Raw genomic sequence first — 23,383 nt, 5'->3', positions numbered from 1 at the left:
GTATGTCCAGAGAAGTTGTCTCGCTATTATTATTTCTCTGTGAGGGCTGGCCCCTCAGAAGTGACAGACCTTCGTGGGCTTTATCACATCTGACCCCACACAAGATTCCATCAAAGGGGATCCTTGTGTTCAGAGCAGATCCTTTCACTCTTTCGATATAGTCACAGAAGCAGTCTCCCAGTGTCTTTCCACCAGTTGGGTTTATTCATTTTTCTTTCTCTTCCTTAATCACGTTTGCAGCATCTCAAGCTTTTCAGAAAATGGCTGGTGAGTTCATTCTGTGTCCAAACACGTTGCAGTATTTTTAGGGCAATCTCTCACTTGCTGGGCGTGAGAAATGGTTGCAGTTCCACCCTGGCTTCATTAGATCCTGCAGATCTTTCCCCAGAAGTTTGCTTTAGCACCTCCCTCAATCAAACCAGTGCTGGCCAGGCTTTCTCTCCCAGCCCCAGTTTCTTACCCTCAACCTGAGCTGCTGGGGTTTTTTATTGCACAGTTTAATCTTCAAGATGTTGGATACATGGACTACTCTTTCCAAATTGCTTAAAATGGTGGTGAATAATTTCAGGCACCACTTCTACTGCCCAAGGAATAGATAAACAGTGACTCCTAACACAGACAGTGTCCTTACTCTCTTTTAACAAATTATTTAGTGTGAAAAAGTGTGAAACCCTTTATCTTCTGCAGATCATAGACAGTCTTCAGCTGGTGGCTGCCAGTCCCCTTGGCAGTGAGATGGGGTGGGATGTTCACAGTATCTTTGCAACTGTGTTGTGTCTCTGGATGATGCACAAACTCTGCACCTCAGTTTCCTCCTGTGCCAAATGTGTGTATCACCATTCCCCTGTTCTCTGTGAGACAGAAATCCCTTACATCCATGTTTATGTAGCGCTTGGGACATAAAGACTCATTTGGTCCCTGAGCTCTGTGGAAGGGCTGAAGTGTTACAAAAAGCAGACTGAAAGGTGAAGAGGGAAGGGCAGTGTGGCTGTGACCACATCTGTGCTGCTGGAAAAGTGCTCCTGGTAAACCAACATCTGCTTTCAGTAGCACTTTATGATTTCTTGGCTCTACACGTCTTGCTAAAGTAAAGAGTATGTCAGATTTAAACAGAATTTCACGTTATCCTGGAAGTGATGATAGCTGAGCACCCTGTGTTTAATTCTCACTGGTTTGAATCAGTCTGCAGGGTGAGGAGTTAGCAGGGTCTCACTTTTGCTCATGGCAGCTTTTCCCTGCCTACACTGTCTGCATGTGGGATAGGAGAGGGAAATAGTGCAGTTTCAGTGACTTCCAAAATTAAATAGCACTAAACAGTGTCTCCAGAAAGTTGTCTCTGTCTGGCTCCTGTCCTGCCCCGTCAGTTTTTCACTCAGCTGCAGCAGGTGAGCAGCACTTCCTTGTATCTTCCTTGTATCTTCCCTCTGCCCCAAAGCCACTGACACAACACCTCCTGACATGTCTCTGAAATAGTGTCACAGGAGAGAGGTACATTTCCTAACTCACTGGTTTATGGTTTACCCCATCACTCTGTAAGTGGTGTGGGGAAACAGGAAACCCTGCTGTGTACCTGTTGTTCAAAAGAAGAGGTGACTGCTCTTACCAGGATCACTTGAAAGAGAAAGAACTTGGGGTACCTCACCTCTCTCTTCAGCTGCTGTAGATAAAACTCTGCCAGAGTTATTGGATCACAGTGCTGCTTTCTGATGAGGATCTGATGCCAAAGCCTCCTGAGTTAATCATGTATGAGCTGCCATAGTTTTCATAGCACATAATTATTATGCGGTTTCTTTTCCATCTCTGGATCCTGCTCTTGAAGGCATTAGCTGCATGTCTACCACACACAGCAGATCTCAAACCTGTGGGAAGCAGTAGCTCCCTACAGACCAGTGGGTGATTACGGGGACTTGAGGGGGCTGTGCTTCTCTGTGTCTGCTGCACACAAAACCAGGACTTCTGGTCTGTGGTGTCTGAGGCCTGAATCTCTCCTGACAACAGGTACTTGGAGGGAGAGGAGAAGCTGCTCACCGTGTCCACTGATAATGCTGGGAGGGCAACGTAGGAACTGGGAGGCAGAAAGATTAAGTGTATTGGGAGAGAGGCTTTGTGGCAGAGCTAATGAGTTGGAGTCAAGTGCTTTAGACAGATGCTTCCCTGGGCTCTGTGTAAAATAAAACTTGTGCAGGCACCATGGTGCTAGGCAGGGTTTGACGTGATGACCTTATAACCACTTCACTGAAGGATGTGATTAATGACCTGTGCTTTGTCATGGTATAACTTGATATCCCATACTGAGGTGGCAGACATTTGCTCGCTGCCAGAGGGTAAATATCCACAGGACAGCATCCTACAGACCTTGTTCACAGCCTGCTGAAGTCACTGCAACCACTTCCATGAAGTTCTGTGGGATCTGGATAAGCCCCCAAAGGATCTGAACTGTCTGGTTCTTTATGTACCCTGCAGCTGAGGAGACAAGATATTCACTGAAAAGCTTTCCAGACCTTCACATAAGGCCTTCCAATTCTTTAATTTTCACTTAATTCTTGCCTATATTGCTGTGCTGAAGAGTTAAGGACTCACTTTGAGAAGTGTTCTACTGTTACACTGCAGATCAAGCCATGGGGGGCCCAAGAGTTTTTGCAAGCCACAAAAACTTATAAGAGATCACCTGCATCCAAGCTGTTAGATATTTTGAAGGGACATGGACTCTATCACCATGACATTTCTTTTCTGCTGGTATTTCCAGGTCCTAATCGTCCTTGTAGACTGCCTCAGCCCTTGGGTGAAGACTGTTGGATGAGAAACAGAAATGTCAGCGCCCTAAGCAGTGACAGACTGATCAAGGACATGTCTCCTCTTCAGACAGAAACACCATCTGTTCATTATGTTGAGCCTGACATCCCTCAAAGCAAGATTTTCCAGGAATCCAAACTGGTGAGAGTAATGTGATTTGTGCTGCTGGTAATTAGTATCTCTTGTGGCCTGGCATGCTACAAGTTGGCCATCAGGTGGGTGTAACAGGCACAAATTCAGTTTCTTTTTGTTGGCTCACAAAGCAGCAGCAGATCTGTTCCAAAGTGGGTTTGGTCTCCAGGTCCAGGGGCAGGCTGAATGTGGAAAGCAATAATCCCTCATTTTACTCATGGTATCTTAGCCTGCTTCCACTGGGAAACCCATTCTGTTGGTCTAAATCACCATGTGGCTTCTTTCCCCCAAAGGGATGAGAGATATGAACATATTTGCATCTGAGGCACCTGAGAGTATGTTTGCAGTCGGGCTCTGATGTCGTCCATGGCTCAACTGGGCAGAAGTGCCTTGCTCAAAGATGTACTGGAGTGCCTGGAAGGACAGGAAAACTCTGTGGGCAGGACAATGGATCCCTGGGTGGATTTGGTTCCCAAGTGGATGATGGACTCATGTGGTCCATCATCCACAGTCAGAGAGTGGCACAGCTGGCTGGCCTTTCCCTGTGTATAGGGCTCAGCCCCAAGAATTGCTTTCTCTCAGACTCCATCATCTTTTTTTACTTCATCATCAAAATTCCAGTCCTGGTTTGTGATGCCACCTGAATCCCATCCTCAGGAATGTCTTCAAATTCACCTAAGGCATACTCCCAATAGCAGAGCATGAATCCTCTTGGAAGCACAGTTCCTTGCTCATGTGATGCCTCATGTTTGGGGCCTGACTCTGTTCCCATGTACATCAGTTGTTCTTGTGGTGATACCCAAATGCAGATCAGATATATTGCTGTATTCTTCCTGGAGAGCAGGGGAAAATAAGGAAAACTATTATAATACGTAATATGTAACATCCAATGTATAATCTCTAAGATGTGAAGCCCACTCTGATTTCAGTTCATGAGGAACAAACAGTCCTTCAACTAAAATCTCTGCCAGCACTTCTTTTAAAGAAGATATAACACTGAAGTGTCTGATGAATAGTATTTGAAATGATGAAGTAGAGCTATTGGTGGGCACAGTGTGTGGGTTTGTCTCTTCCAGATCAACTGCACTTTGTGATCTGGCTGGCAGAGAGAACCATGATGTGACAGAGGAGGATGAACTGGGTGTTTGCCTCCTGGGTGAATAAAACCATGTAACTTCAGGCTTTCTCTTCCAGTGATGCTGCTTCCTAATTAGACTGTCAGTGGGAACCTTTGAGAACTAAACATTTTGCCCTGGGTGATAATTGACCCACTGATTTCTTCCAGTTAGAGAAAGCTTTATAAAAAAATTACTGAGCTGTTTGTGTAACAGGACAGCCACTTGCACAGATGTTTCCTGTCCACCAACCTTTCAGTGTTGTGAGATGATGTCATAGGAAGGAGAAATTTGTTTGAAATTCTGGAAGCCTGTTTAGTTCATTTATTTGTTTGTTTGTGTGCTGGGGAAAAAAACTATCCCCAGATTATTAAAAAACCCATAACAAAACAGAGAAATATTCTGGTAGACCAGCAGATCAGAGGGTAGAGGCAAAGCTTTAGTGATGCTGAATGTCAGGCTGGTGGTACCTATTTTTCTGCCTCAACAGCTGTCAGTATCACAGATTGGGAGGACAGTGGCAAACCTAGAGCAAGCTCTCCTCCCCAGGTCATTCCCAGTGATAACATCATGTGCCTGGAGCTGCAGCTGGTCTGTTGTGTTTGATAGATCCAGCTGTGTCTGTGTTCTGGGTCTGAGCACATTAATACTGGTGTTGTGCACAGCAGAGTCCTGTGATTTTAATTACACATCGGAGGAGGAGGAGGAGGAGGTGTGTCCATGGGTTTAAATCTTCTCCATAGTAATTTCACAGCTGCCCCTAGGAATGACAAATACTAATTTTTTACCTCCTTTTTGATGCTATAGACACATAAACGTTGCAGAAATTTGCCTTTGCCTCTTCTGAATTTCCAGAGGCAGCACAGAGCACAGAACCATGAGCCAGTGAGGATCCTGACGTAGTGCAAACTTTCACACAGACATGATGGCATTTAGAGTTGGTGTGGAGCAACAGCAGGTTCAGCCTGCCATTTCCTTCCCTTAAGAGGCAATTAAACTGTAAACTCACAGAGAGGCGCCAGATCTAGAGACCTCAAGGAAATCTGCGGGGGGAGATTTCTGCAGTGACCTTTGTCTAATGATCTAGTTAAGGGACACAAACTCCCCGACACTGAGGCTGTGGTGGGCATGGTTCAGCAGGCAGCGCCATGGGCTGGGCAGTTTGCTCCTGTTGTGCTGAGGGATGGGGCTGCTGGCCTGCTGCTGTTCCCATGAACACTGGTGGTGTGCTTTCCCTCAAGTACCAGTCCCAACCAAAATCCTTTGAAACCTCTGTGGAACATTCTCACCCTTCCCACCTTTTTCTCAGTCGTTGTCACGCGGAGAAAAAACCCTCAGAAGAAGCGTGATGTCTAAGGGCTTCATATTGTGGCACTCACCATACTGACCTGCTTCAGGGCAGGACGTGGTGGCACTAAAACGAAGCCTTGGTGGGCGTAAGAGTGCCTGAGACAGATTTCTTAGGGCTGGAACCAGAGTCAGGAACTGACAGTGGGAAAAGACAAGCAGGCAGTGATTCCTCACATTTAGAAATTTCTGACTTCGGCTAATTTCTGAATTCAGCAGAAGCTGGGAACAAACAGTTTCTCCCAGAGGAATATTATTTCTAGTCAGCACAGGGTTGGGATCTTTCCTCTAAACAAGGCAGGGCTTCCCAGTTCCTGGCAAGTTTGAAGCTAGAAACCATCAGTCTGGCAGAAACCCCTTGGCAAATCATGAATGCTCATGAGCTATCAAAGCTCTGCAAGGAAATGAATCTGCTCTGATTTATACCAGTGGGAAATCTAGCCTTTAATTTTAGTTCTTGAATTAGCAGTTGTTTTAATCACACGAATGCAGTCTGCCAGTTGTCAGGGCCACATATGCGAAACACAGAATTGCTGCTTCAGTGGAGCCCAAAATATGTAACATTTCAGTAAAGCCTTTTTTTGTGGAGGTTTATGGACCATTAAGAAGAAAGTATGATGGAAAGTCATGCAACAGCCAAAGGGAAGCAAGGAGCAGCCTTCTTCATCACTGCTTTGTGCAATTAGGGAACAACTGACAGGTCATTCAGTATTAATTGGCCCCCTTGGAGCCTGAGCTTTATGAATGCTGTTACACAACGTGAGAGCAGTGGGCTCAAATCAATGACCCTGACGGTCTCTTCCCCTCTGACAGCCACTGTTCCTACATAAACATGGCTTATTGGACTGTTCCTGCTGGACTCTGGAGTGTCACACCAGGAATGAGTTCAGCCAGTCTGGTTTTCTACCCAGCAACAGTCAGCAAACACTGAACCCAGTTCTGCCTCATGTGGAACTGTCTCTCTCAGAGGTGCCAGGGGGAGATTTTCTCCACAAAATCTTTCATTGCACACCCTCTCATCACTTTTCTGGTAGGGTTGAACACACTGAACCATTTTGAACTTTATGTTACAGGTCCAGGGAATCCCTAGAGGAGACACTGCATCTCTGGAAAGTTCTGAAATTAGATTTCCCAGTTATTTCGTTCTATAAGCCCAGGCAGTCAACACATCTGATCAGTGCTGCTTTTCTGATACCCTTCTGCCCTCTTGCTCAAGTCATGCAGTGTGCTGTTGGCATTCCTCAAGCTAAGGAGAAAACAGAGTTGTCTTCCTCAGCAGAGACTGAACTCCTTTCTGCCAAGTTTTTTTTTGCCTGAATTTCTAGGATGGCCTGTAAAGTGAAAGGCAGTATGGTGCAGTAGAGGATACTGCTGTATTAAGAATCCTCAGGCTGAAGTGGTGCCTGGAGAACAGAGAGAAGTGTTTGTTCCTCCTCAGTGATTTCTCTTTTTGACCTTTGTTTTCCACTGCCTCTCTTACCTTTCTCCTCTCCTCTCTCTCTCTCTCTCTCTCTCATGAAAGCAGCAATCTGAAAGAGAGGGGAGCATGATTGATGTTCAGTGAGCTCCAGCCTGGTTCCTAGACGATTCTTCACCAATAAATTGGAGAAGAGCCTGTGCACAGCTGTCACTGGCAGCAGCCAGGCTGGTTACAGCACTGTGGGCATGGGGAGCAGACGAGGACAGCTGAGTGTCAGCACGTCTTAAGCTCTGGAAGAATTATCTATACTCCATCTAGTGCACAGCTCACAGTTTGCCATATTCCCTGTGCTCAGCAGCTCTGCAAACAGACAGAGATTGGCCTTGTAATATGGGAGTTAAGATTTGGCTGTGCTTGCAACAGGGTCTAGCATGAGGCATGGCTGTAGACCAACTCCCTCTAAGTGTACCGTAAGTCTGACTGCTCATTTGAAACATCAGTTTTACACCTGGAGACGGGTTTTTATTTATTATTATTATATTTTAGCACCTCCCCACACCTTAGCACCTCTGGAGGTCCTGTCTCAGCACCTCTCACTGCCGGCCGCCCAGCAAAGACCACCTGCAAGCATCCCTCCGGCATCCCCGCACCATCCAAAGGCACCGCACACCGCTTATATTTTTTATTATTATTATTCTTTACGTGCGTTTCAAACCTTTGAGAGATTCGTGCCTCGCTGCAGCATCGGCGAGCCTGCATCCTATTCCTTGGCATTTGGCGGTGTCTCCCCCGCGGCCGCCGCGCTCCGTTCTCCGCCCCGGCGCCGCGGGAGCGCGGCTGGGGCTGACCCTCGGCGGAGATGCGCTCCTGGGTTTTTCCTCTCCCTTGGGGGGGAAAAAGGGGCAGTTCTGCTCCGGGCACCTCTGTCAGCTGAAGGGGGCGGGAGCTGCAGCCTTGAAGTAGAAAAGGAAGAAGGAAAAGCAGCGGGGAGAGAGTGAGCGGTGCCGGACAGCGGTGGGCGGTGGGCTGAGCCTCCCGGGCACCGCGGGCTCGGCGGCGGGAGGAGGAGGCAGGAGAGGATGCGGAGGGGCAGGGATGCTGCGGCTGAACACCCATCTGCCAGAGGAGAGCAACATCGTCCTCCGAGAAGGAAGAAAGTGGGGGGAAAGCGGCGGAGCTCGCACAGAACCCGCTGAGCTCTGCCGGGGACTGCCCGCCTGACACCCCAGCAAAGTTTCCTGAGCTCGGTGACAGGAGGGGAAGAGGGATGTGAGATCCTCCTCCCCGCAGCGCACAGCTGGGCTTCCAGCCCCGGGTCTGCTGGGACTAGCCGTGGCTTTGTCATCCCCGGCTGAAGGGTGAAGGTGAGACCCGGGGCAGCCGCTCTCTTCATCGCCTTCCCTGGCTCCACGCTCCAGCCCAGGTCAGTATCCTCCCCTACCAGACCCCGAGGCTCTCTTTGGCCCTGCCAGAGAGTTTCCCAGCAGTTTGCCCAGGAAAAAAAAAAAAAAAAGTCTTGTGCTTCTCCTGGTAGCTAAACGTTGTGTGCCTGTCTGTTTGTGAGCCTGCCTGTGTGGGGGGTGGTTGTAGCTGTCTGACTGCAATTTCAGTTTGCTGATCACTATCATTATTTTTCTGTGCCATCACACCTCTGGAAAGGAGACTCATCTGTGGTCTGTCAAGTATTTTCATTGTGCTCCTGCACTGAGACGGTGTGGAAGGATGACAGCTCAATTTCTCTCCACTACAACTAAGAGGGAAGCGTGCTTAGCTGTACATGCTGCTGGTGCTGCTGCTATGGCTTTAAATGATGCTCCTAAAATGCTGCCTGAATATGTCAGTATGCCCTTCTGAGAGCTCTAGGAACTCTCAGAGATATGGATGAAAATTTGTCCTCCTGAGAGCATAGGGAGGGGTGGCTATTCCCCTGGAAGGAATCATTATAGCCTCTGGATTTCCATCCTGCCAGTTTGAGTGTGCAGCTTTTATTTTTGCATAGCAGTGCTTGCAGTAGTGCATTTCAAGCTGGAATATTGCTTGGAGAAGAAACCTACACTCTGACTGATAAGAAAAAAGCCTGTTTCAAACAAAGAGCCCGAAGAGAACTTTTTCCACTCCTGATGGAACAGAAGTTGGTCAATTTGAACTGAATAATTTGGTTGAAAAGTTGGTAATTTTTTAAGCCATTGATTTCACTGTAGTGAAAGGTGAAAGCTGCCAGATATCCTCAGGCAGGTCAGCAGTGGGAGCTGACCCACATCAGCCCATCCATGTGGCTAGGAAGGGGATGGAGGACCATCAGCCTGTGCTTTAGGAGATGACAGAAGAGCAAAGATGCTTCTGTTGTACACGACAATCAGAATAAACATGGACTTTATGTTGTCATGGGGCCTTGTTAGGTAGAGGATAGTGTAAGGCATTCTGTGGCTTTGATTTGTTTTTTGCTTTATCCTCCACTGCTCTGTTGGCCTTCTCGTCCCCATGTCATCTGGCTATCTAACAGGAATCCCTTGTTTCATATGGAGATCAAGACAAAAGCAACCACTGATCTACTTTCAAAGTGTTCCCAGTCCAGGCATTTCTGTGTGCTGCTAGCTGCCCTGTGGTGTGTGTGCAGATCACATTCTAGCCCTGCAATCGTGCTTGACTTCCAAGATCATCTGCCCCCAAGCTGATGGGAGAGGTTCCAGGCAGGAATCTCCAGAGAGTCCACTGCTTTCTGCTGGGAAAGGGCCATTACCCCATGTAGGTAAGCATGCTGCAAGCAAAGAGGATTGGAAAGAAGTTTTGCCTTGGACATAGCACAGCCAGAACACTTCTGGTGCAGCTATAGAGAGGGTGTGACAAGCTTAAACCCCTGTGCTCAGGGATCCATAATGATCAAACAAAAACTGCCAGGCAGAGAAAATGAGGGACCATGCTGGGTGATATCACTTCAGCCTTGAAAGCAGCCAGAAACCAGCAGGGTCTCTTTGGAGTGGCTACAGGTGCCCACTGACAGATGGGATGGGCAACAGGTTCAAGCTCCTCTTGAAAATCTCAGTGGCAGCCAGACCTCTGGTGATGCCTTACCTAAGAGCAGAAGCGGCTGGAATGTTTAATGTCCTGCTGGAGCCCAGCTGCCTGGCTCTTCCAGGTGGGAAAATTCCTTCAGACTGGAAGCAGGCAAGTTCTGAGAAGCCAGGAGGAAGAAAGCTGGTGGAGTGCATCTGTGATGATTTTTAACCACAAGAAACCACGCAGTTCCCTGGTGGGCACTTTGCAGTGGGAGAATATGGGGCAAACCAAGGGGAAGAGCCACACTGGGCTATCTGTAGGCTCTGTGTGCTAAAGGTTTGGACTGGCATCTGCAGCAGCTGGTTTGCAAACTGTGGTGCATGTGTGTGTTTAACCAGAAGCTATCTTGCTGCTGGTCCAGGGCTGGTGAAGGAGGCACAATCAGGGCTCCAGCTCCCATCAGCATGCCAGGGTTCCCAGGCAGAACAAAAGGACACTGCTAGGGAAACATGCATATGTGTTAGCCTGGCTAATGGAGAAAATGCCCTTTCTCCCTCACATGCTCTCAGTATCCTGAAAAATCTTTGCCTGCTGAGAGACCCCTCCCCAGTCAGGCATTCCCAGGTGAGGAAAGATTTAATCCTTTGATGCACCTGCCCCTGTCGGCTCCAGCTGATGTCTCAATGAATAGGAACTCTGCTGCAAGTTGACTGCTGCACACATCCAGGTCTAAACAAAAGCCCAAGCCAAGGAAATGAGATATGACACCCGACAGAGCAGCAGAGAGCTTTGCCTCAGCTGGAGGTGCCCGAAAATTTTATAACCTAGGAAACATGTTGAAAATGCCTGGCTGATCCCACTGGCGTGTTTCAGTGTGGTGGGTGATGGATTATTATTTGTTGTTTTGGTGGGTTTTTTTTTTTTTTTAATTTAGTGGCTACAGAGTGTTGATAGCACAACAGAGATTCTTGGCTCTTGCCATAGAAACTGAGTGGTATCAGTTTTTGCTGACAACACTTTTGAAAGGGATTTGACAGGAGAGGAGGGAAGAAGCTAGGGAGCTAGGCAAGGGAGGAAGGAAGAGCAGACTGCTATTGTTTGCAATCAGGCTGGGAAGAGAAATGCTCTCCTGCCTGTAAAATCAAAGACATCACCAGCAAACTGCTGACAAATTGGCTTCTGGCAATTTGACTTCCCAGCAAGTATGGCAAACACAAAGCCAGCTCTCATCACATCCAATAATCTCCTCCACAGAAAAGCTGCTACTGTCAGTCAGGGCTAAGTGTTACTGCCTTGGGTCCTAGACAGATCCCCACAAAGGCTTTTTTTCAACTTCAGCATCTCACTTTACATGAGCCTCCATCCTGGAGCTGATCCTGCTAGTGCTCAAACCTTGTAGAAGTTTGGGTTTAGGGTTGCTGAGGCAAACCAGATTCCCAGTCCCCTTCTGTGGGGTCTCCTGTGATCACACCAAAGATGGTGAGATGGATGGTGGAAAGCATGGTCTAGCTGACAAAACCCAAATTTGCTCCATTTTATTATAAACTTGTGTGACTGACAGGGTGTCATTCAGTGTCTGTGGATGCTGTTGGTATCACTGAGCATCCAAGTGTTGCCTGCTTGAGTGACCTCCAGGGCTGCCTCTGTAGTCAGCTCCCAGTATAGACATCTTTTGGAGATTATCTGGGTCATCTTCTGGGACGTTTTATTCCCCACTGGTTGGAAAGGCAACCTGGATGACCCATTTAAATCATTGGAAATCTGAGACATGGAGCAAAGGGTCCCCCTTTCTGTCACAATTGTGGACAATTGTGACAAACACTGTGAGACCAGCTACAGCACAGCCTCTGGCCATGGCACACTTGGATTCACTTGGGCATCATCCACATAGACAGCAAAGGACATGGAGCACACACACTGGGCTCAGTGCTCCACCCTGAGGGTGTCCACAGGTGACCACCACAGTCAGGGAGAGTCCAGCCTTGAAAGCAGGCTTCAATTTGCGTTTAGTTGCTGGCACCAGCAAACCTGGAGAAGATGCTGGTCACCAGGAATGTTGGTGGAAAGGTGCTTTGGTTCATTGCTCTAACAGCTGCTCTTCTGTTCCTCTCCAGGATTTCAAGGCAACAGGAGACTGGAAACAGCCTTTTCAACACAGCAATCACCCTCTGAGGACTGAGGTGACCTCCAAGGCTCTTCCCAGCATGTTCAATGAAAAGAGCAGTGCCTCTTTGTCCCAAAAACCCACCCAGAAAAAGACCCGGCCCCAGGGCCTCCCCTCCCCTGCTCTCTGCTGCGCCTGTGGACTCTGCATCATGCTGGCAGGGATCAACATCACCTTAGTGGGAGCATTTGCCTTTGGGACCTTCCTCCCTGTGAACAACCCTCCCATCATCATCGGGCCCATTTTGCTGGTGGTGGCCTTCACGTTCTTCGGTGCCTGCTGCATCTGCAGCCGGAGGCCCCCAGCCCACGGGGCCCGGAAATCCAAACCAGGTTCCAACATTGGGCTCATCAAACCTGGCAACACAGCCTTTGAAATCGAAACCAGCGAGCACACAGTGCAGGACACCACTGCTGTCCAGCTGAGCCCCACCAATTCCCCCATCTCCTCCAAAAAGTCCACACCCGTTCACGAGAACGCCAAGGCTTGCAAACTCTTCACCATGGAAGGCAACGGGCCAGTGGCCAAATACACCCCAGGAGGAGAGGCCATCCAGCTCAACCTGCCCAGGGACATGGCCACATCCTAAACCCAGGCAAAGCTTTTGGCAGCAGCCAGCCAAAGGCTGCAATGGGTGGGCTGGAAATGTGCCGTCAGTCAGAGGTGTGGGGAAGGTGCTTGTGAAAAGCCAGCAGACAGTCAGGTCTCTCTGAACCACTCTAAGGGAGATGGATGCAACAGCAGAAAAAGAATAATCCAGATTTTTTTTGCTGAAACATGCCCATTATACAGTTTTAAAAAGAAAACTGATAATGATGCTGCTGTGAAAAGATGATCTCAGTTCCTGGAAATATGCTGCCATTTTTGGGGAGCAGATAGGAAGAGGGGAATGAATTAATTTGTCTGATATAATGTGGAAATGTAGCAGTTGGAAGGAGAGGCTACATGGGACTGACAAATGACAGCTCTTTCTTCTCTGAAGTGAAGCAATTCTTGGACATAAAAGAAGCAGGAATGCAGTAAATTACAGCTTGCTGCCACTCACTCACAAGAAGATTTCAGCATTTTTAGTGCCAGACTTTTTGGCAGTAGGGACAAAGCTATGTCTTTGCTACTTAAAAAGCAGTGTGAAACCTTCTCCCCTCTGCTGAAAATTCTTGCCCCATCTTGCCCTCATCAGGTGATTTTACTGCCCATTCTAAGAGAAGGAACCACAAGGATCACAATTAGCCCTGGTATTTTCCTCTCGTGTTAATGAGTTTGAGCCGCAGCTGTGCTACTCCTCAAAGTGTATTTCTTGGAAGATCAGTCAGGCTGAATCCTTGGGGATAAGCTCCTGGAGTAACCAGAGACTAACAGGAGCCCGCAAATTAAATTTTTGGGGCCATGATTATGTATTGAGTACTAGGCAACCTTCTTCCCATATTTTTGTGGAAGGCTGGCCTGGGACACACCTCAAGGCAGGGGGTAAGTAACTGTATGGGCTTCAGAGTCGCTGTGCTGGAAGATGGTCATGTATCACTGATCTCACCTGTATCACCTGTGAGATCCATTGCCCAGGAGTGGATCCTTGCTGCTGGAAATGGGCTGCCCATGGGCTTGCAAAGCTGTGGGATGAGTTTGCAGAAGAGAATTTATCAAGAGCTGTTCCAAGCAAAGATGCCCTCTCTGCCTCAAAAAGACCCTAATCTGATGGAATAATGCTGCAAAGGATTTGTGTTCTTCTCTGCGTAACTGGCTTTGCTCTGACTCCCGTTCACATTTGGGATCTGGGAGCAGTATGGGGAAGTACAACTCTGCTAGGCAGGATTTGTGTGTGGGGAGGCTGCAGCAAGAGAGTGGATTTTGAGTAGGAATGTCTGCACAGGTCTTCTCTTTACAGGAATTCTATATTTGAAATGAGGTTTTGGGGACTTTGAATGATGACGAAATCATCTGGACCATACCACATCACTACAGTGGCCCAGCTAGCCCAGAATCCAATATCTGACAAGGATGGAGAGGAACATAAAGACAAGGGAAAACCAGGATGCTGCTTGCCCAAAGTGCTTTCCCAGCTTCCAATGTGCTATTGCTTAGGAGCTTCCTGAGCTGGAAGTGGAGCCTGTGTGTAGTAGCCCTAAATGGATTTCTCCTTCATGAAATAATCCATTTGCACCTTGGCTGTCTGTCAGTTCTCATTGTTTGTGATCCTGCAGCAGGGAGCTGGAGACTTTGGCTTATTTTCATCCTGCATCCTACTACCTCCCTTTGATGGCCCAAATTTCCCAGGTTAGAGGGGTCAGCAAAGAGTCCATGCCCTCCCCACCACTCTGGTTTTCTGAGATGTGTTTTCCAAGTCATGTTTCCTCCAGTCATCTCTTTCTTACAGTGCTTTACATCTCTAGTAGCCAGAGGGAGGCAACACTTCCCATTTAGCCCAGCATGAGCTGCTTGTTTGGCTGAGAACAACACAGCCCTGAGGCTTTAGCCATCAGAAATCCTCATAGAGAGAGGTGAGAGGGCTGAAGGGGAAATGCTGGAGGAGAGAGAGGGGTTGTGGTGCGCCAAGGCTCCCCAGGCTCCCCCTGTGTGGTCAGGCTGTGACAGACATATGGATGCTGTGCCATGGACCGTGTGTGGCCATGTGGAAGCTGGAGAGAAAAGCCATGGTGCTGCACAGGCCATGCAGGAGGTGTCCTGGTTGCTCTGGGGAGTCACTGGGCAGCTGATGAGCTCCCTGCATGAGCCCAGGTAGGATGAGGTCGAATTGAAATAATTCCTTGACAAAAGGTTAACCAAAGAGTCATAAGGTGAGTCCTTGAGTCCTCCAGCAGTTTGCTGTCTTCAACAGCTCCTCCACCAAGGAATTACATCTTGATTTTAGCAGGGCTGGTCTGTACTGGTCAGGAGGAGAAGAGGCAGGTTTGGGAGAAGGGTGCTTGTGTAGAGCTGGGTAGATGAGGGTTCAAGTCTTTGGTAGAACCTCCAGATCCTGCGCAAGTCACTGACTTGTGCTGTGAGAGGGCAAACTCCTGCTCCCGGCTCCATGGAAAGCTGCTTTAAGGATTAGCATTGCCAAGGAGCAGGGTTGGTATTGGCACACCTGAGAGATTGCTCCAAGGTGGATGGGTCTGTACAGCCTGACCCCTGTGTGATTTCCCTTAGAGCTCATTTTCTTGGGGAGCTCTGCCCCCAGCACTGCCCGCCCTTTGGAATGCAGGAACTGCTGAGAGAAAGGCTCCCACGATTTTTGCCTGCCCATGAGTGCTGTAGCAATTAAGCAGAACAGCTTGCTCATGTAGGTTTGGTTTCCAGCTTGCTGGCCTCACTAGCATACAACAGCTTGGAAGTCTTTTAAGAGGCATTTCCCATGTGAATATGGTTACTGCAGGACTTTTCTTTGAGCACTTGGAGCCAAAAAACTAGTAAAATCAAGTGATGACCATACAATTCCTTTCTTTGTTCACTGAAGTCTTGAAAGCCAAGCCTGGAGAGCATCCTGGAGTCACTCCTTATCCCAGCTGCCCTGTGAAATGCTACCAGAGATGGATAATACAATTACAGTTGTCATCTGACCGAGAGATGACAACCAGCAGAGATGGTATCTGGGCAGGCAGAGGGGTAGGAGCAGTGAGATACCGATCCCCTGGTGTGGTGGGTGTGCCCACCAAGCTGTGACTCCAGCTGCCTGCCCAGCAAGGTGGCCATGAGAACATCCACTGCCTTCCTGCTCTTGCTTCTTTCTGTCTTCTGTAATTTCTGTGTCTGTCTGTTCACCCCCAGGATCAGCTGTGCCTGATGTTGTTGTGAATCTCGTGCCTCCTTGTGTAGTGGGAGATAAGGATTCCCTAGTTCTCCAAGTCAGCATTTCTGGTGTGAGTCTTTTTTTTAAAAACTGCTATTTCCGTGTGTGCAGTGTGGAATTTGGAAAAGACAGACACATTAAAACAGTTGCACTCAGAAAGCATTTGGCCTGCCTGCTTTTTCCTTCCAATAACCACCTTCTCCTTTATCCCCAGACTGTGTGTACCCCAATCCTGTCTGTGTTCATTTTGCCTCGTGCTCCTCACTCTCCTGTTTGTTTCTCCAGACAGTGCAAGCAGCTGCAAGGAAAAAACATCCCTAAGAATTCATGTTGCCTTTGGAATGACACTTTTCCTTGAAGTCCTGCTTGCTGAAACACTAGTCCCACTGCAGACTCCCACTGTCATTGCCTTGACGAACATGGGAATAACCAAATTCAGCCTTTTCTGTCTGCATGTGTGTGTTTAACCCTCAGGTGGGTACCTGAGCAGGCCAGATGTGAATTGTGGGTTCTTGGGGACACAGGAGGAGCAGGGCTGTGGGCTGGTGTGGGTGAGCACTGTGGGCTGTTCTGATTCAGTGTCCCTGCTGATGGAGGACTGGGCTGGATTATTTCAGCTGATCCTCCCCAGTCCTGGGTAGAAATGATATTTAATTTATGGTGCAGGGGAGGGCTGGGAGCTGTATCTGTGTGTGCCTGTGTGTGTGTCTAGGATTGGTGCTGTCACCTCTCCGTGCTCATTCTGGGCTTAGCCCAACACGATCTCCTGGAGATGAGTCAAGGAGGGAAAGCACAGCGAGAATAAAGAGGATTTGAGAGCCTTGCAAATTCACCTCGTCAAAGGGCTTCTCTCCCATGTGCAGCCAAGTGATTTGAGATGAGAGGAAATCTCTCCATTCCAGGCAGCCTGGCTGGTTAAAGACCTGAGAAATGAGCTGGTTAAGGAGGCTCCACTGACAATGTGTGTAAAATGAAAACCTTTTCCCTTCAAAAAGGATTTTTTTTGGACATTAGGAAAAACTCCCTGGAAAGGAAAGGCTTTTCTTTTTTTAAAGTGGGACCAGAGAGAAAAGCACAGAGGAGGGTTTGCTGAGCATCCACTGCCACCCTCCTGGACTTACAGCCTGTAGCACTCCTGCCACAGCAGCTGCTCTGCACTAACCTGAGCTTCTCTTTCCATCTGGAAGAATAAACCAGAAACATTATATGAAATGTAATTAGCTTTTTCTAATTTCCAGCCCAAATTTATCTGTGGCTGGTTTATTTCCTTTTATCCTTGTACCAACAATGGTTTTTAACCAAGATACCTTTTAACCTCCTGGAAATTTTTATCCCTGAAACATTTTAGGTTTGCTGCAGATCTCCTAGAGCTTTTCTTTCATTAGGCTGAGCTGGCTGACTCCTTCCATCCTTCCCTCCTGTGAAATGCTCATCTTTGCCCAGGAGCCCTTACTTCTCTCTGCCTTATTCCTCTGGTTTTTGGCTCAGGAGCTCTATGAGTGTTCCTGAACAGCCATTCTTTTGCAGGACTCCCAAGTCCACAGCAAAGTACAAACCTTCCAGGTGTGTTTTGTGCAAGAAATTGGACATTTTTCTTGGATAAGAAAAGGAAGAGGGAAAAAAAAATCCCTGAAGGAGCAAAAATACCCATGAAAATGTGGCATTTCCATTTGCAGAGTCCCTCTGTTAAAAAAAAAAATGAGCTTTTATGTCATTAGTCTCCATTGAGGCCATGGAAAATGTGCTCAATTTAAAGGTAGAAAGGCTTTTTTTCTGCAACTGTCAGGTGCTGTCAGCTCAGCTGAGCTTTCAGCCCCACTACAACATGCTCTGGGAGAGGTTTGAATATTTGTTTAAAACTCCTGGATTCCACACTGATGTCCCCAAGGAGCTCCTCGTTTGGGCTGGCCTCATAGTGACACCCTGCCCCGTGTCCCCAGAGTGGTGTGAAGCCACAGCAGATGTCCATTCTCTCCAGCAGCACAGCCCTCTGAGTGCATCGAGGATATGCAGCATCTCCCTGCTGGAGCCTTACAGAGTTCACTCTCACATGCCTCCTAAGGAAGGCAGGACTTTGACTTCTTTAGTTTTAAAATTAATTTGAAGGTCTTGGAGATTGACCCCATGCAGTGGTGGCCAGTCAAAGAGGTTTCTGCTGTCCCAGCTGCCCCCAGTGCTGACCCAGAGAGCTCCAGCAAGGAGGGGACCACAGCTCACCCAGAGAGCCAGGGCTGGTCAGCAAGGATTGCTCCACCCAGGCTCCTTCCCACAGCTCTGTTCCATCTCAGGCACAAAGCCTGGGCAGAGATTTTGCTGTTTCCACCAGCAGATCTCCTGCTACTCATCATCACCCTCAGCCTGTCTCTGCAGGACCTGCACACACTGAGATTTGAATTCTCAGAGCACGGACAGTGTCAGGCCTGGGAGGACAGATGATGTTTTTCAAGGCATCCATGCACACAGAGTCCCCAGGAGTTTTTCCAGGGAGCTAAAAGTCATCTGGAAATTTTGATTTCTGGAAATTGGCCTGTCCTGAGAATACACTGGTTCTCATGATGCTTTTGCCAGGAAATAAAACTTCCCAGGTTCCAGATGAAATTTCCAATCCAAACACTTGACTGTTGCTCTATTACTCAATCCTCTAGGCACCCCTAAAAAAAGATCTTGCTGAACTCTGTCTCCACATAAGGACCAAACTTCTAAGGCAGCTTTGGGACTACAGCTCCTTATCAGACCCCCTGTTTTCAGTCAAATCCAACAAGCCAGATTCCCCTGCAACAGTGCTTTTAATGAGCCATGCCTCTGAAGGTCTGTGCAGCCTCCCCAAGCCATCACAGTAGGTCTCTCCTGCTGAAATCTTCGTGGGAGTTTCTCACATCCATCTGCTGTGACAGTGAATACAACTTCATTCATAGTGCTCTGGCCTGGTGCCAGATGGATATTTGATGATGTTATAAAAGTCAGACAGAAAAATTATTTCTTTTGCTGGCACGTAGGCAGAAAAGATGCTTCTTTTGGAGACAAATCCCTCTCTGTTGTTACCTCGGCATGAGAAATCACTATGATCTACAGTTCATCTTTTGTATCTCCAGCTGAGCCAGGCAAACATGATGCTATCATTAGGAGCTGATCCTCCTTCTCCCATGGCAAGCAGCTGCTGCTTTATCCCATTTGCTGTCTCCAGGTCTCTGCACTCTCCATTTGGAGGCAGATTTTACACGTGGGAAGGACGTGCTGTGGGCAAACCCAGGGGGTCTGGCTTCTGCAGCTCACTTAGAGGTGGGCACATCACTGCTGCCTGCACCCCAAGACTGTTTGTGCAAATCAATAGCCAGATTTGTTTTCTGGGAACCTTTCACAGGGCCATGGAGTTCACTGGAGAAAAAAATCACCTTTATCTGGCTACAGCTACAGCTGAACTTGGGAGTGGCAGAGCTGTTTGCTCCAGAGAGGTAACCCCAGGCAGCAGAGCACAGAAAACTCCCTGAGGCTTCCTTTCCAGCTTCATCCCACATGGTGGTCTACAAATGGCTTTTCTTTCTTATCCTTTGTCTGAAAGCACCAACCTGCCCCAAAACGCTTGCTGTGTCCTTGCTGGATAAATGGATTTTCGTGGCCATAAATCTCTGGAAATGTCTCTGAATGTGGTCTGACACCATGTAGGTGATCAGCAGCCCCCTCCATGGCCCTGATGTTTTGCTGTGTGGATGCAGGTAGGGCAGTCCCTGCTCTGGGTAAAGAGAAAGACAATGGGCAAGAAAGGAAATTGAGGCACAGAGCTGAAAAGGGGGAGCTCAGCTTTTCCCAGGGAAAGAATAAAGGCTCAGCTCTCAACATCTGTAGCATCCCAGGGCAAGGACTTCCATGCCTTAATCCTGTGCTGTGGGGAGACCCACCTGCTCGTGTGTGCTGGCTTCCTTTGAAGGGGAGGGAGGAAACACCATCTCTTCCTGATTAAACCTCAAAATACACATTTTGGGTGGGCCAGATTCAGACACTCAATAAATGCATGTAGATTCCCTTGTTCAGGGCAGCAATCTCTGAGAGTCAGAAACACAGAGATGGGTTTTCTCTGTGGGTAACTGAGGGATGAACTGACTGAACAATCCTGTTGGATGTTGTTTTCCTGACTTGATGCATTTCTTTGGCACAAGGCTGAATTTCCCAGCAGCTCTGGGCTACACATGTTTTCATAGAGACTCATTAAATACATAGCTTCAGTTCTGAAAATCACATTTGTTCTAAGTAAGAGCTGTCTGCTGGGAGAATTAATTCCTCTGACTTAAGTCACCTCCCTGGAAGTGATGCTGTTGTCTTCGATTTCATGGCTCGGATGATTACACTTCTCCAACACGCAAAAATAACGAGATTAGGGAATTTGTGGCAATGAAGGCAAAGAGGAGGAACTGGCTAAGAAAAAAAGGAAGAGAAATTGTGAAACAGGGAGGAAAATCCAGGAGTGTGTTTTCCCTGAGGATTTAGGCAAGCTAACAGTGAGCCTGTGGGCTTCTGGCAGGGCGTGGTTGGTGGAGGGGCATCCCAGGATGTTGGGGCAGTGGGGACCTGCCAGACCACACTTAAACTGAACTTGTCAGAGTTTGCTGGTTGGCAACAAAGATGTTTGTCAGAGCAACTTTTTACACAGGCAGATAGAGATAGGACAGGGTGGAAGTGGTTTCAGAAATTCTTTTAAAACTAAAAAAGGAGAGATTTAGACATTAAGAAGTAATTCCTTCCTCAGAAGGTGATCAGGAACAGGAACAGGTTGCTCAGGGAAACTGTGGATGCCCCCCCCATCCCTGGAAGTGCTCGAGGCCAGGTTGGATGGAACCCTGAGCAGCCTGGTCTAGCAGGTGGCATCCCTGCCCATGGCAGCACGGTTGGAACTGGATGATGTTTAAAGTCCCTTCCAGCCCAACAGATTCTATGATTCTGTTCTGAAATGGGGACAATCTCTGCCTGTGCACACATGGCACACGTGGGCACCCCACCCTCCCACTGGCAAAACTCAAAGGATCAGCCAGCTGACGTTCCTCTGTGACGTCAGGGATGGGAAGAAAACACCCCCCTGGGAGGGATAAGTGCAAAAGGGAAAGGCTCTTCTTTGGTGACACAGGGAACACTTTAACACTCGCAAAATCATTAGGTTTAATGTTTCTGTTATTTTGCTGTCAATTCTCCTAATGGCGCTCCAGCAGCATGGAGTTGAGTGAGTCATAGGAGTAATTATTAACTAGGCTATGGCACTGAAAAGGCATTCAAAGTTCAATTCAGCACCAGCCCCAGTCGATGCGCAGGGTGTACATTCATTAATGAGCAGGTGCTAAGTGCGTTTGCTGAGGAGAGAAAAGGAGAGAGCCCATTCTCTATGAAATATTTTGCCTCATTATTCCCCACAGGGAAAAAGGTAGCAGCAGGTGGAGGGAGAGAAAAGGAGTAGGGGCATACATTGTAATCCTCATATTTTTAAGGGCATTTGAAAGACAGGCACTCTGGGTTTTACTACATCAGTGCTAAGGCTGATGTAGGGACCCAGAAGTGTTGGGATCCGTAGGTGCAAAGAATGGCAGGAAACTGTTCCAACAAAACTTGGGAGCCTGAGTGGAAATAAACAGGCAAAAGGGATGTTTTGGAGATACAGAACTGGATGTACCAGGAGATGAAGTGATGTGACTAAGGTCACATAAGGATTTGGTGGCAGAGGAGAAAACACTGCTCAAAGTTAGTGCATCTTGTGACTCACCCACCAGACTTCCCCTTTTCCTAGACATGCTTTCTGCTGCAGGCACTTGGCCACCCTTCCACACAGACTTGTAGCTGAGGTGACAGAAGTGCGTCAATTCTCTCCAAGTCATCCGTCCTTCCTCTGCCCAAGGCTCAGTACCTGCAGGAAAATGGCAGAGCAAAAGTTCACATCGACAGTGCCACACTCTAGCCTGGGAGGCTGGGTCTGTGTAAGACATTTTATTCTGGGTTTTTTCTGGGTTCTGGAGAAAGGGTTTTGTTTCACTTTGGAGAGCTGGAGTGTTAAAACAAAAGGTAGGAAGATGATATCTGCTGAGATGAGCAGCAGCCGCCTGGAACAGCAATTACAGACCTGCAGATGTGTCATGGGTCTGGGCGGGGGAGGATCCAAGGCACTTGGTTTGCATTTCATGAGCATGGATCTGTGTGAATAAAAGTGAAGAGTCAGGGGAGGTGATGGGCTGTCTAGAGTGAGAACAGCAGTGATCTGTCTTCTTTCATGGTGTGTGAAGCAGGGTGACGGTGATGGGGTAGGAACTTGCCTGTATCGAGCCAGAAGGAATTGCCTGACAGACTGAGTCCACCCCCTTGGCCACAGGGGCGAGGTGACCAGCTCATGTGACCCTTGGGAGCAGAGCTGTGGCAGACAGCACGTGGCTAGGGCTGCACAGCCATCTCCAGGACTTTGGGGATGCTGCACATTCTACCACAGGGCTCTTGCACATCCCCTGGCACCCAGGGAGGACCCGAGAGCCTTCTTGCTCCAGGCAGTCCAGGACTGGTGTCTGTCTGCCCCTGCACTGCAGCAGTTCAGCCTGTGTCTTTCCACTGGAGGTGTCATCAACACAGGTGGGCTCATGGTGATTCCAGTTCACATTTCACAAATCTCTGGTGCTGCCATGGGGCGGGGGAGCCTTGGGGGAAGGGGTTTCACCAAAAGGATGGATTGAAGGGTTGAACCGGCTTTTTTGTTTTTCATATGAGTGAGCCACAAAAATACCTCAAGCTCATGTGACTCTCACAGTTTCTTCATAATCTTCTAACCTTGCCTTTCCCCTCTGTGTCCAGTATCCTAGACCAATGATACTCTTGCAGAAAAAATGTATTGGAAACCAAGGACTCTCACCAAATATATAAGTCTCAGGGAGCCAACACATCCTAATGAAATCTGCTTTGGTGATGAGTTCTAGACAAGCTCTGAGCAAGGTTTCACATTTCAGCTTCACGGGTTATTGGGACTGCTGTGATAACTCTGCTTCTAAATGCAAGCAAGCCTGTGTGGGCTCCTCAGATTGTTTCCATTCAGCCTCCAGCCACCCCCAGAAGCCGAGTTCCACAGCAGTAAAAAAAGCTTTGTAGCCTTGGCTTTAACTAACTCCCTTCAGCAAGAGACACTTTGGCTGTAACGCACCAGTGGCTTTCAGATGCGCCATTTATCAGCTCCCTAAATGCAATCAGAGCCAGTTTGATCCAATTAGGCAGCAGCAGTACAGGATAGCACCATGCAGCCTGTGTGCAGCAGCACTCAGGACAAGGAAATGCCATGCTGGAAGACTGCAACCTCCCCATCTAGGGTACAGTGTCATCATCCTTCCACATGATCCTGTCAATCCTTTTCTGTGATTAAGGTGAAAATCCTCAAAAAGCACTTTAGTGTCTGCAAAAGGCTGAGCCTGTAACTCTTGCACGTCATGTAGACAAGCCTGTTTGTCTCTTCCAACCTGCAACGGGGTTTATGGTGCCCAGAAATTTTAAGGATCATCCAGATTCAACCCCCTGTCATGGGCAGGGACATTTTCCACTACACCAGGTTGCTCAGAGCCCAATCCAACCTGGTCTTGAGCATTTTCAAGGATGGGGCAGCCACAACTTCTCTGGGCAAC

General features: G+C 48.2%; 1 protein-coding gene across 2 annotated transcripts; it reads left to right on the top strand.

Annotated features, from left to right (window-relative positions):
- Nucleotides 1–8,221: 8,221 nt before the first annotated feature.
- Nucleotides 8,222–12,557, top strand: TMEM275 (transmembrane protein 275). 2 transcript variants are annotated; one of them, XM_066193133.1, is made up of 2 exons: nucleotides 8,222–8,230; nucleotides 11,919–12,557. In XM_066193133.1, the coding sequence occupies exon 2, from the start codon at nucleotides 12,009–12,011 to the stop codon at nucleotides 12,555–12,557; it is 549 nt and encodes a 182-aa protein (XP_066049230.1). In that variant the 5' UTR covers nucleotides 8,222–8,230; nucleotides 11,919–12,008. The 2 variants fall into 2 exon arrangements, with proteins under 2 accessions (XP_066049230.1, XP_066049231.1); XM_066193134.1 differs by lacking the exon at nucleotides 8,222–8,230 and adding an exon at nucleotides 11,702–11,756.
- Nucleotides 12,558–23,383: the final 10,826 nt, after the last annotated feature.

This window comes from Chamaea fasciata, unplaced genomic scaffold, assembly GCF_029207755.1.
Source record: "Chamaea fasciata isolate MVZ Bird 193981 ecotype frontalis unplaced genomic scaffold, bChaFas1.0.hap1 SCAF_10, whole genome shotgun sequence".
Classification (NCBI taxonomy): Eukaryota; Metazoa; Chordata; class Aves; order Passeriformes; family Sylviidae; genus Chamaea; species Chamaea fasciata.
Note: the sequence above shows the minus strand (reverse complement) of the source record. Positions and strands in the feature narration are given on the sequence as shown.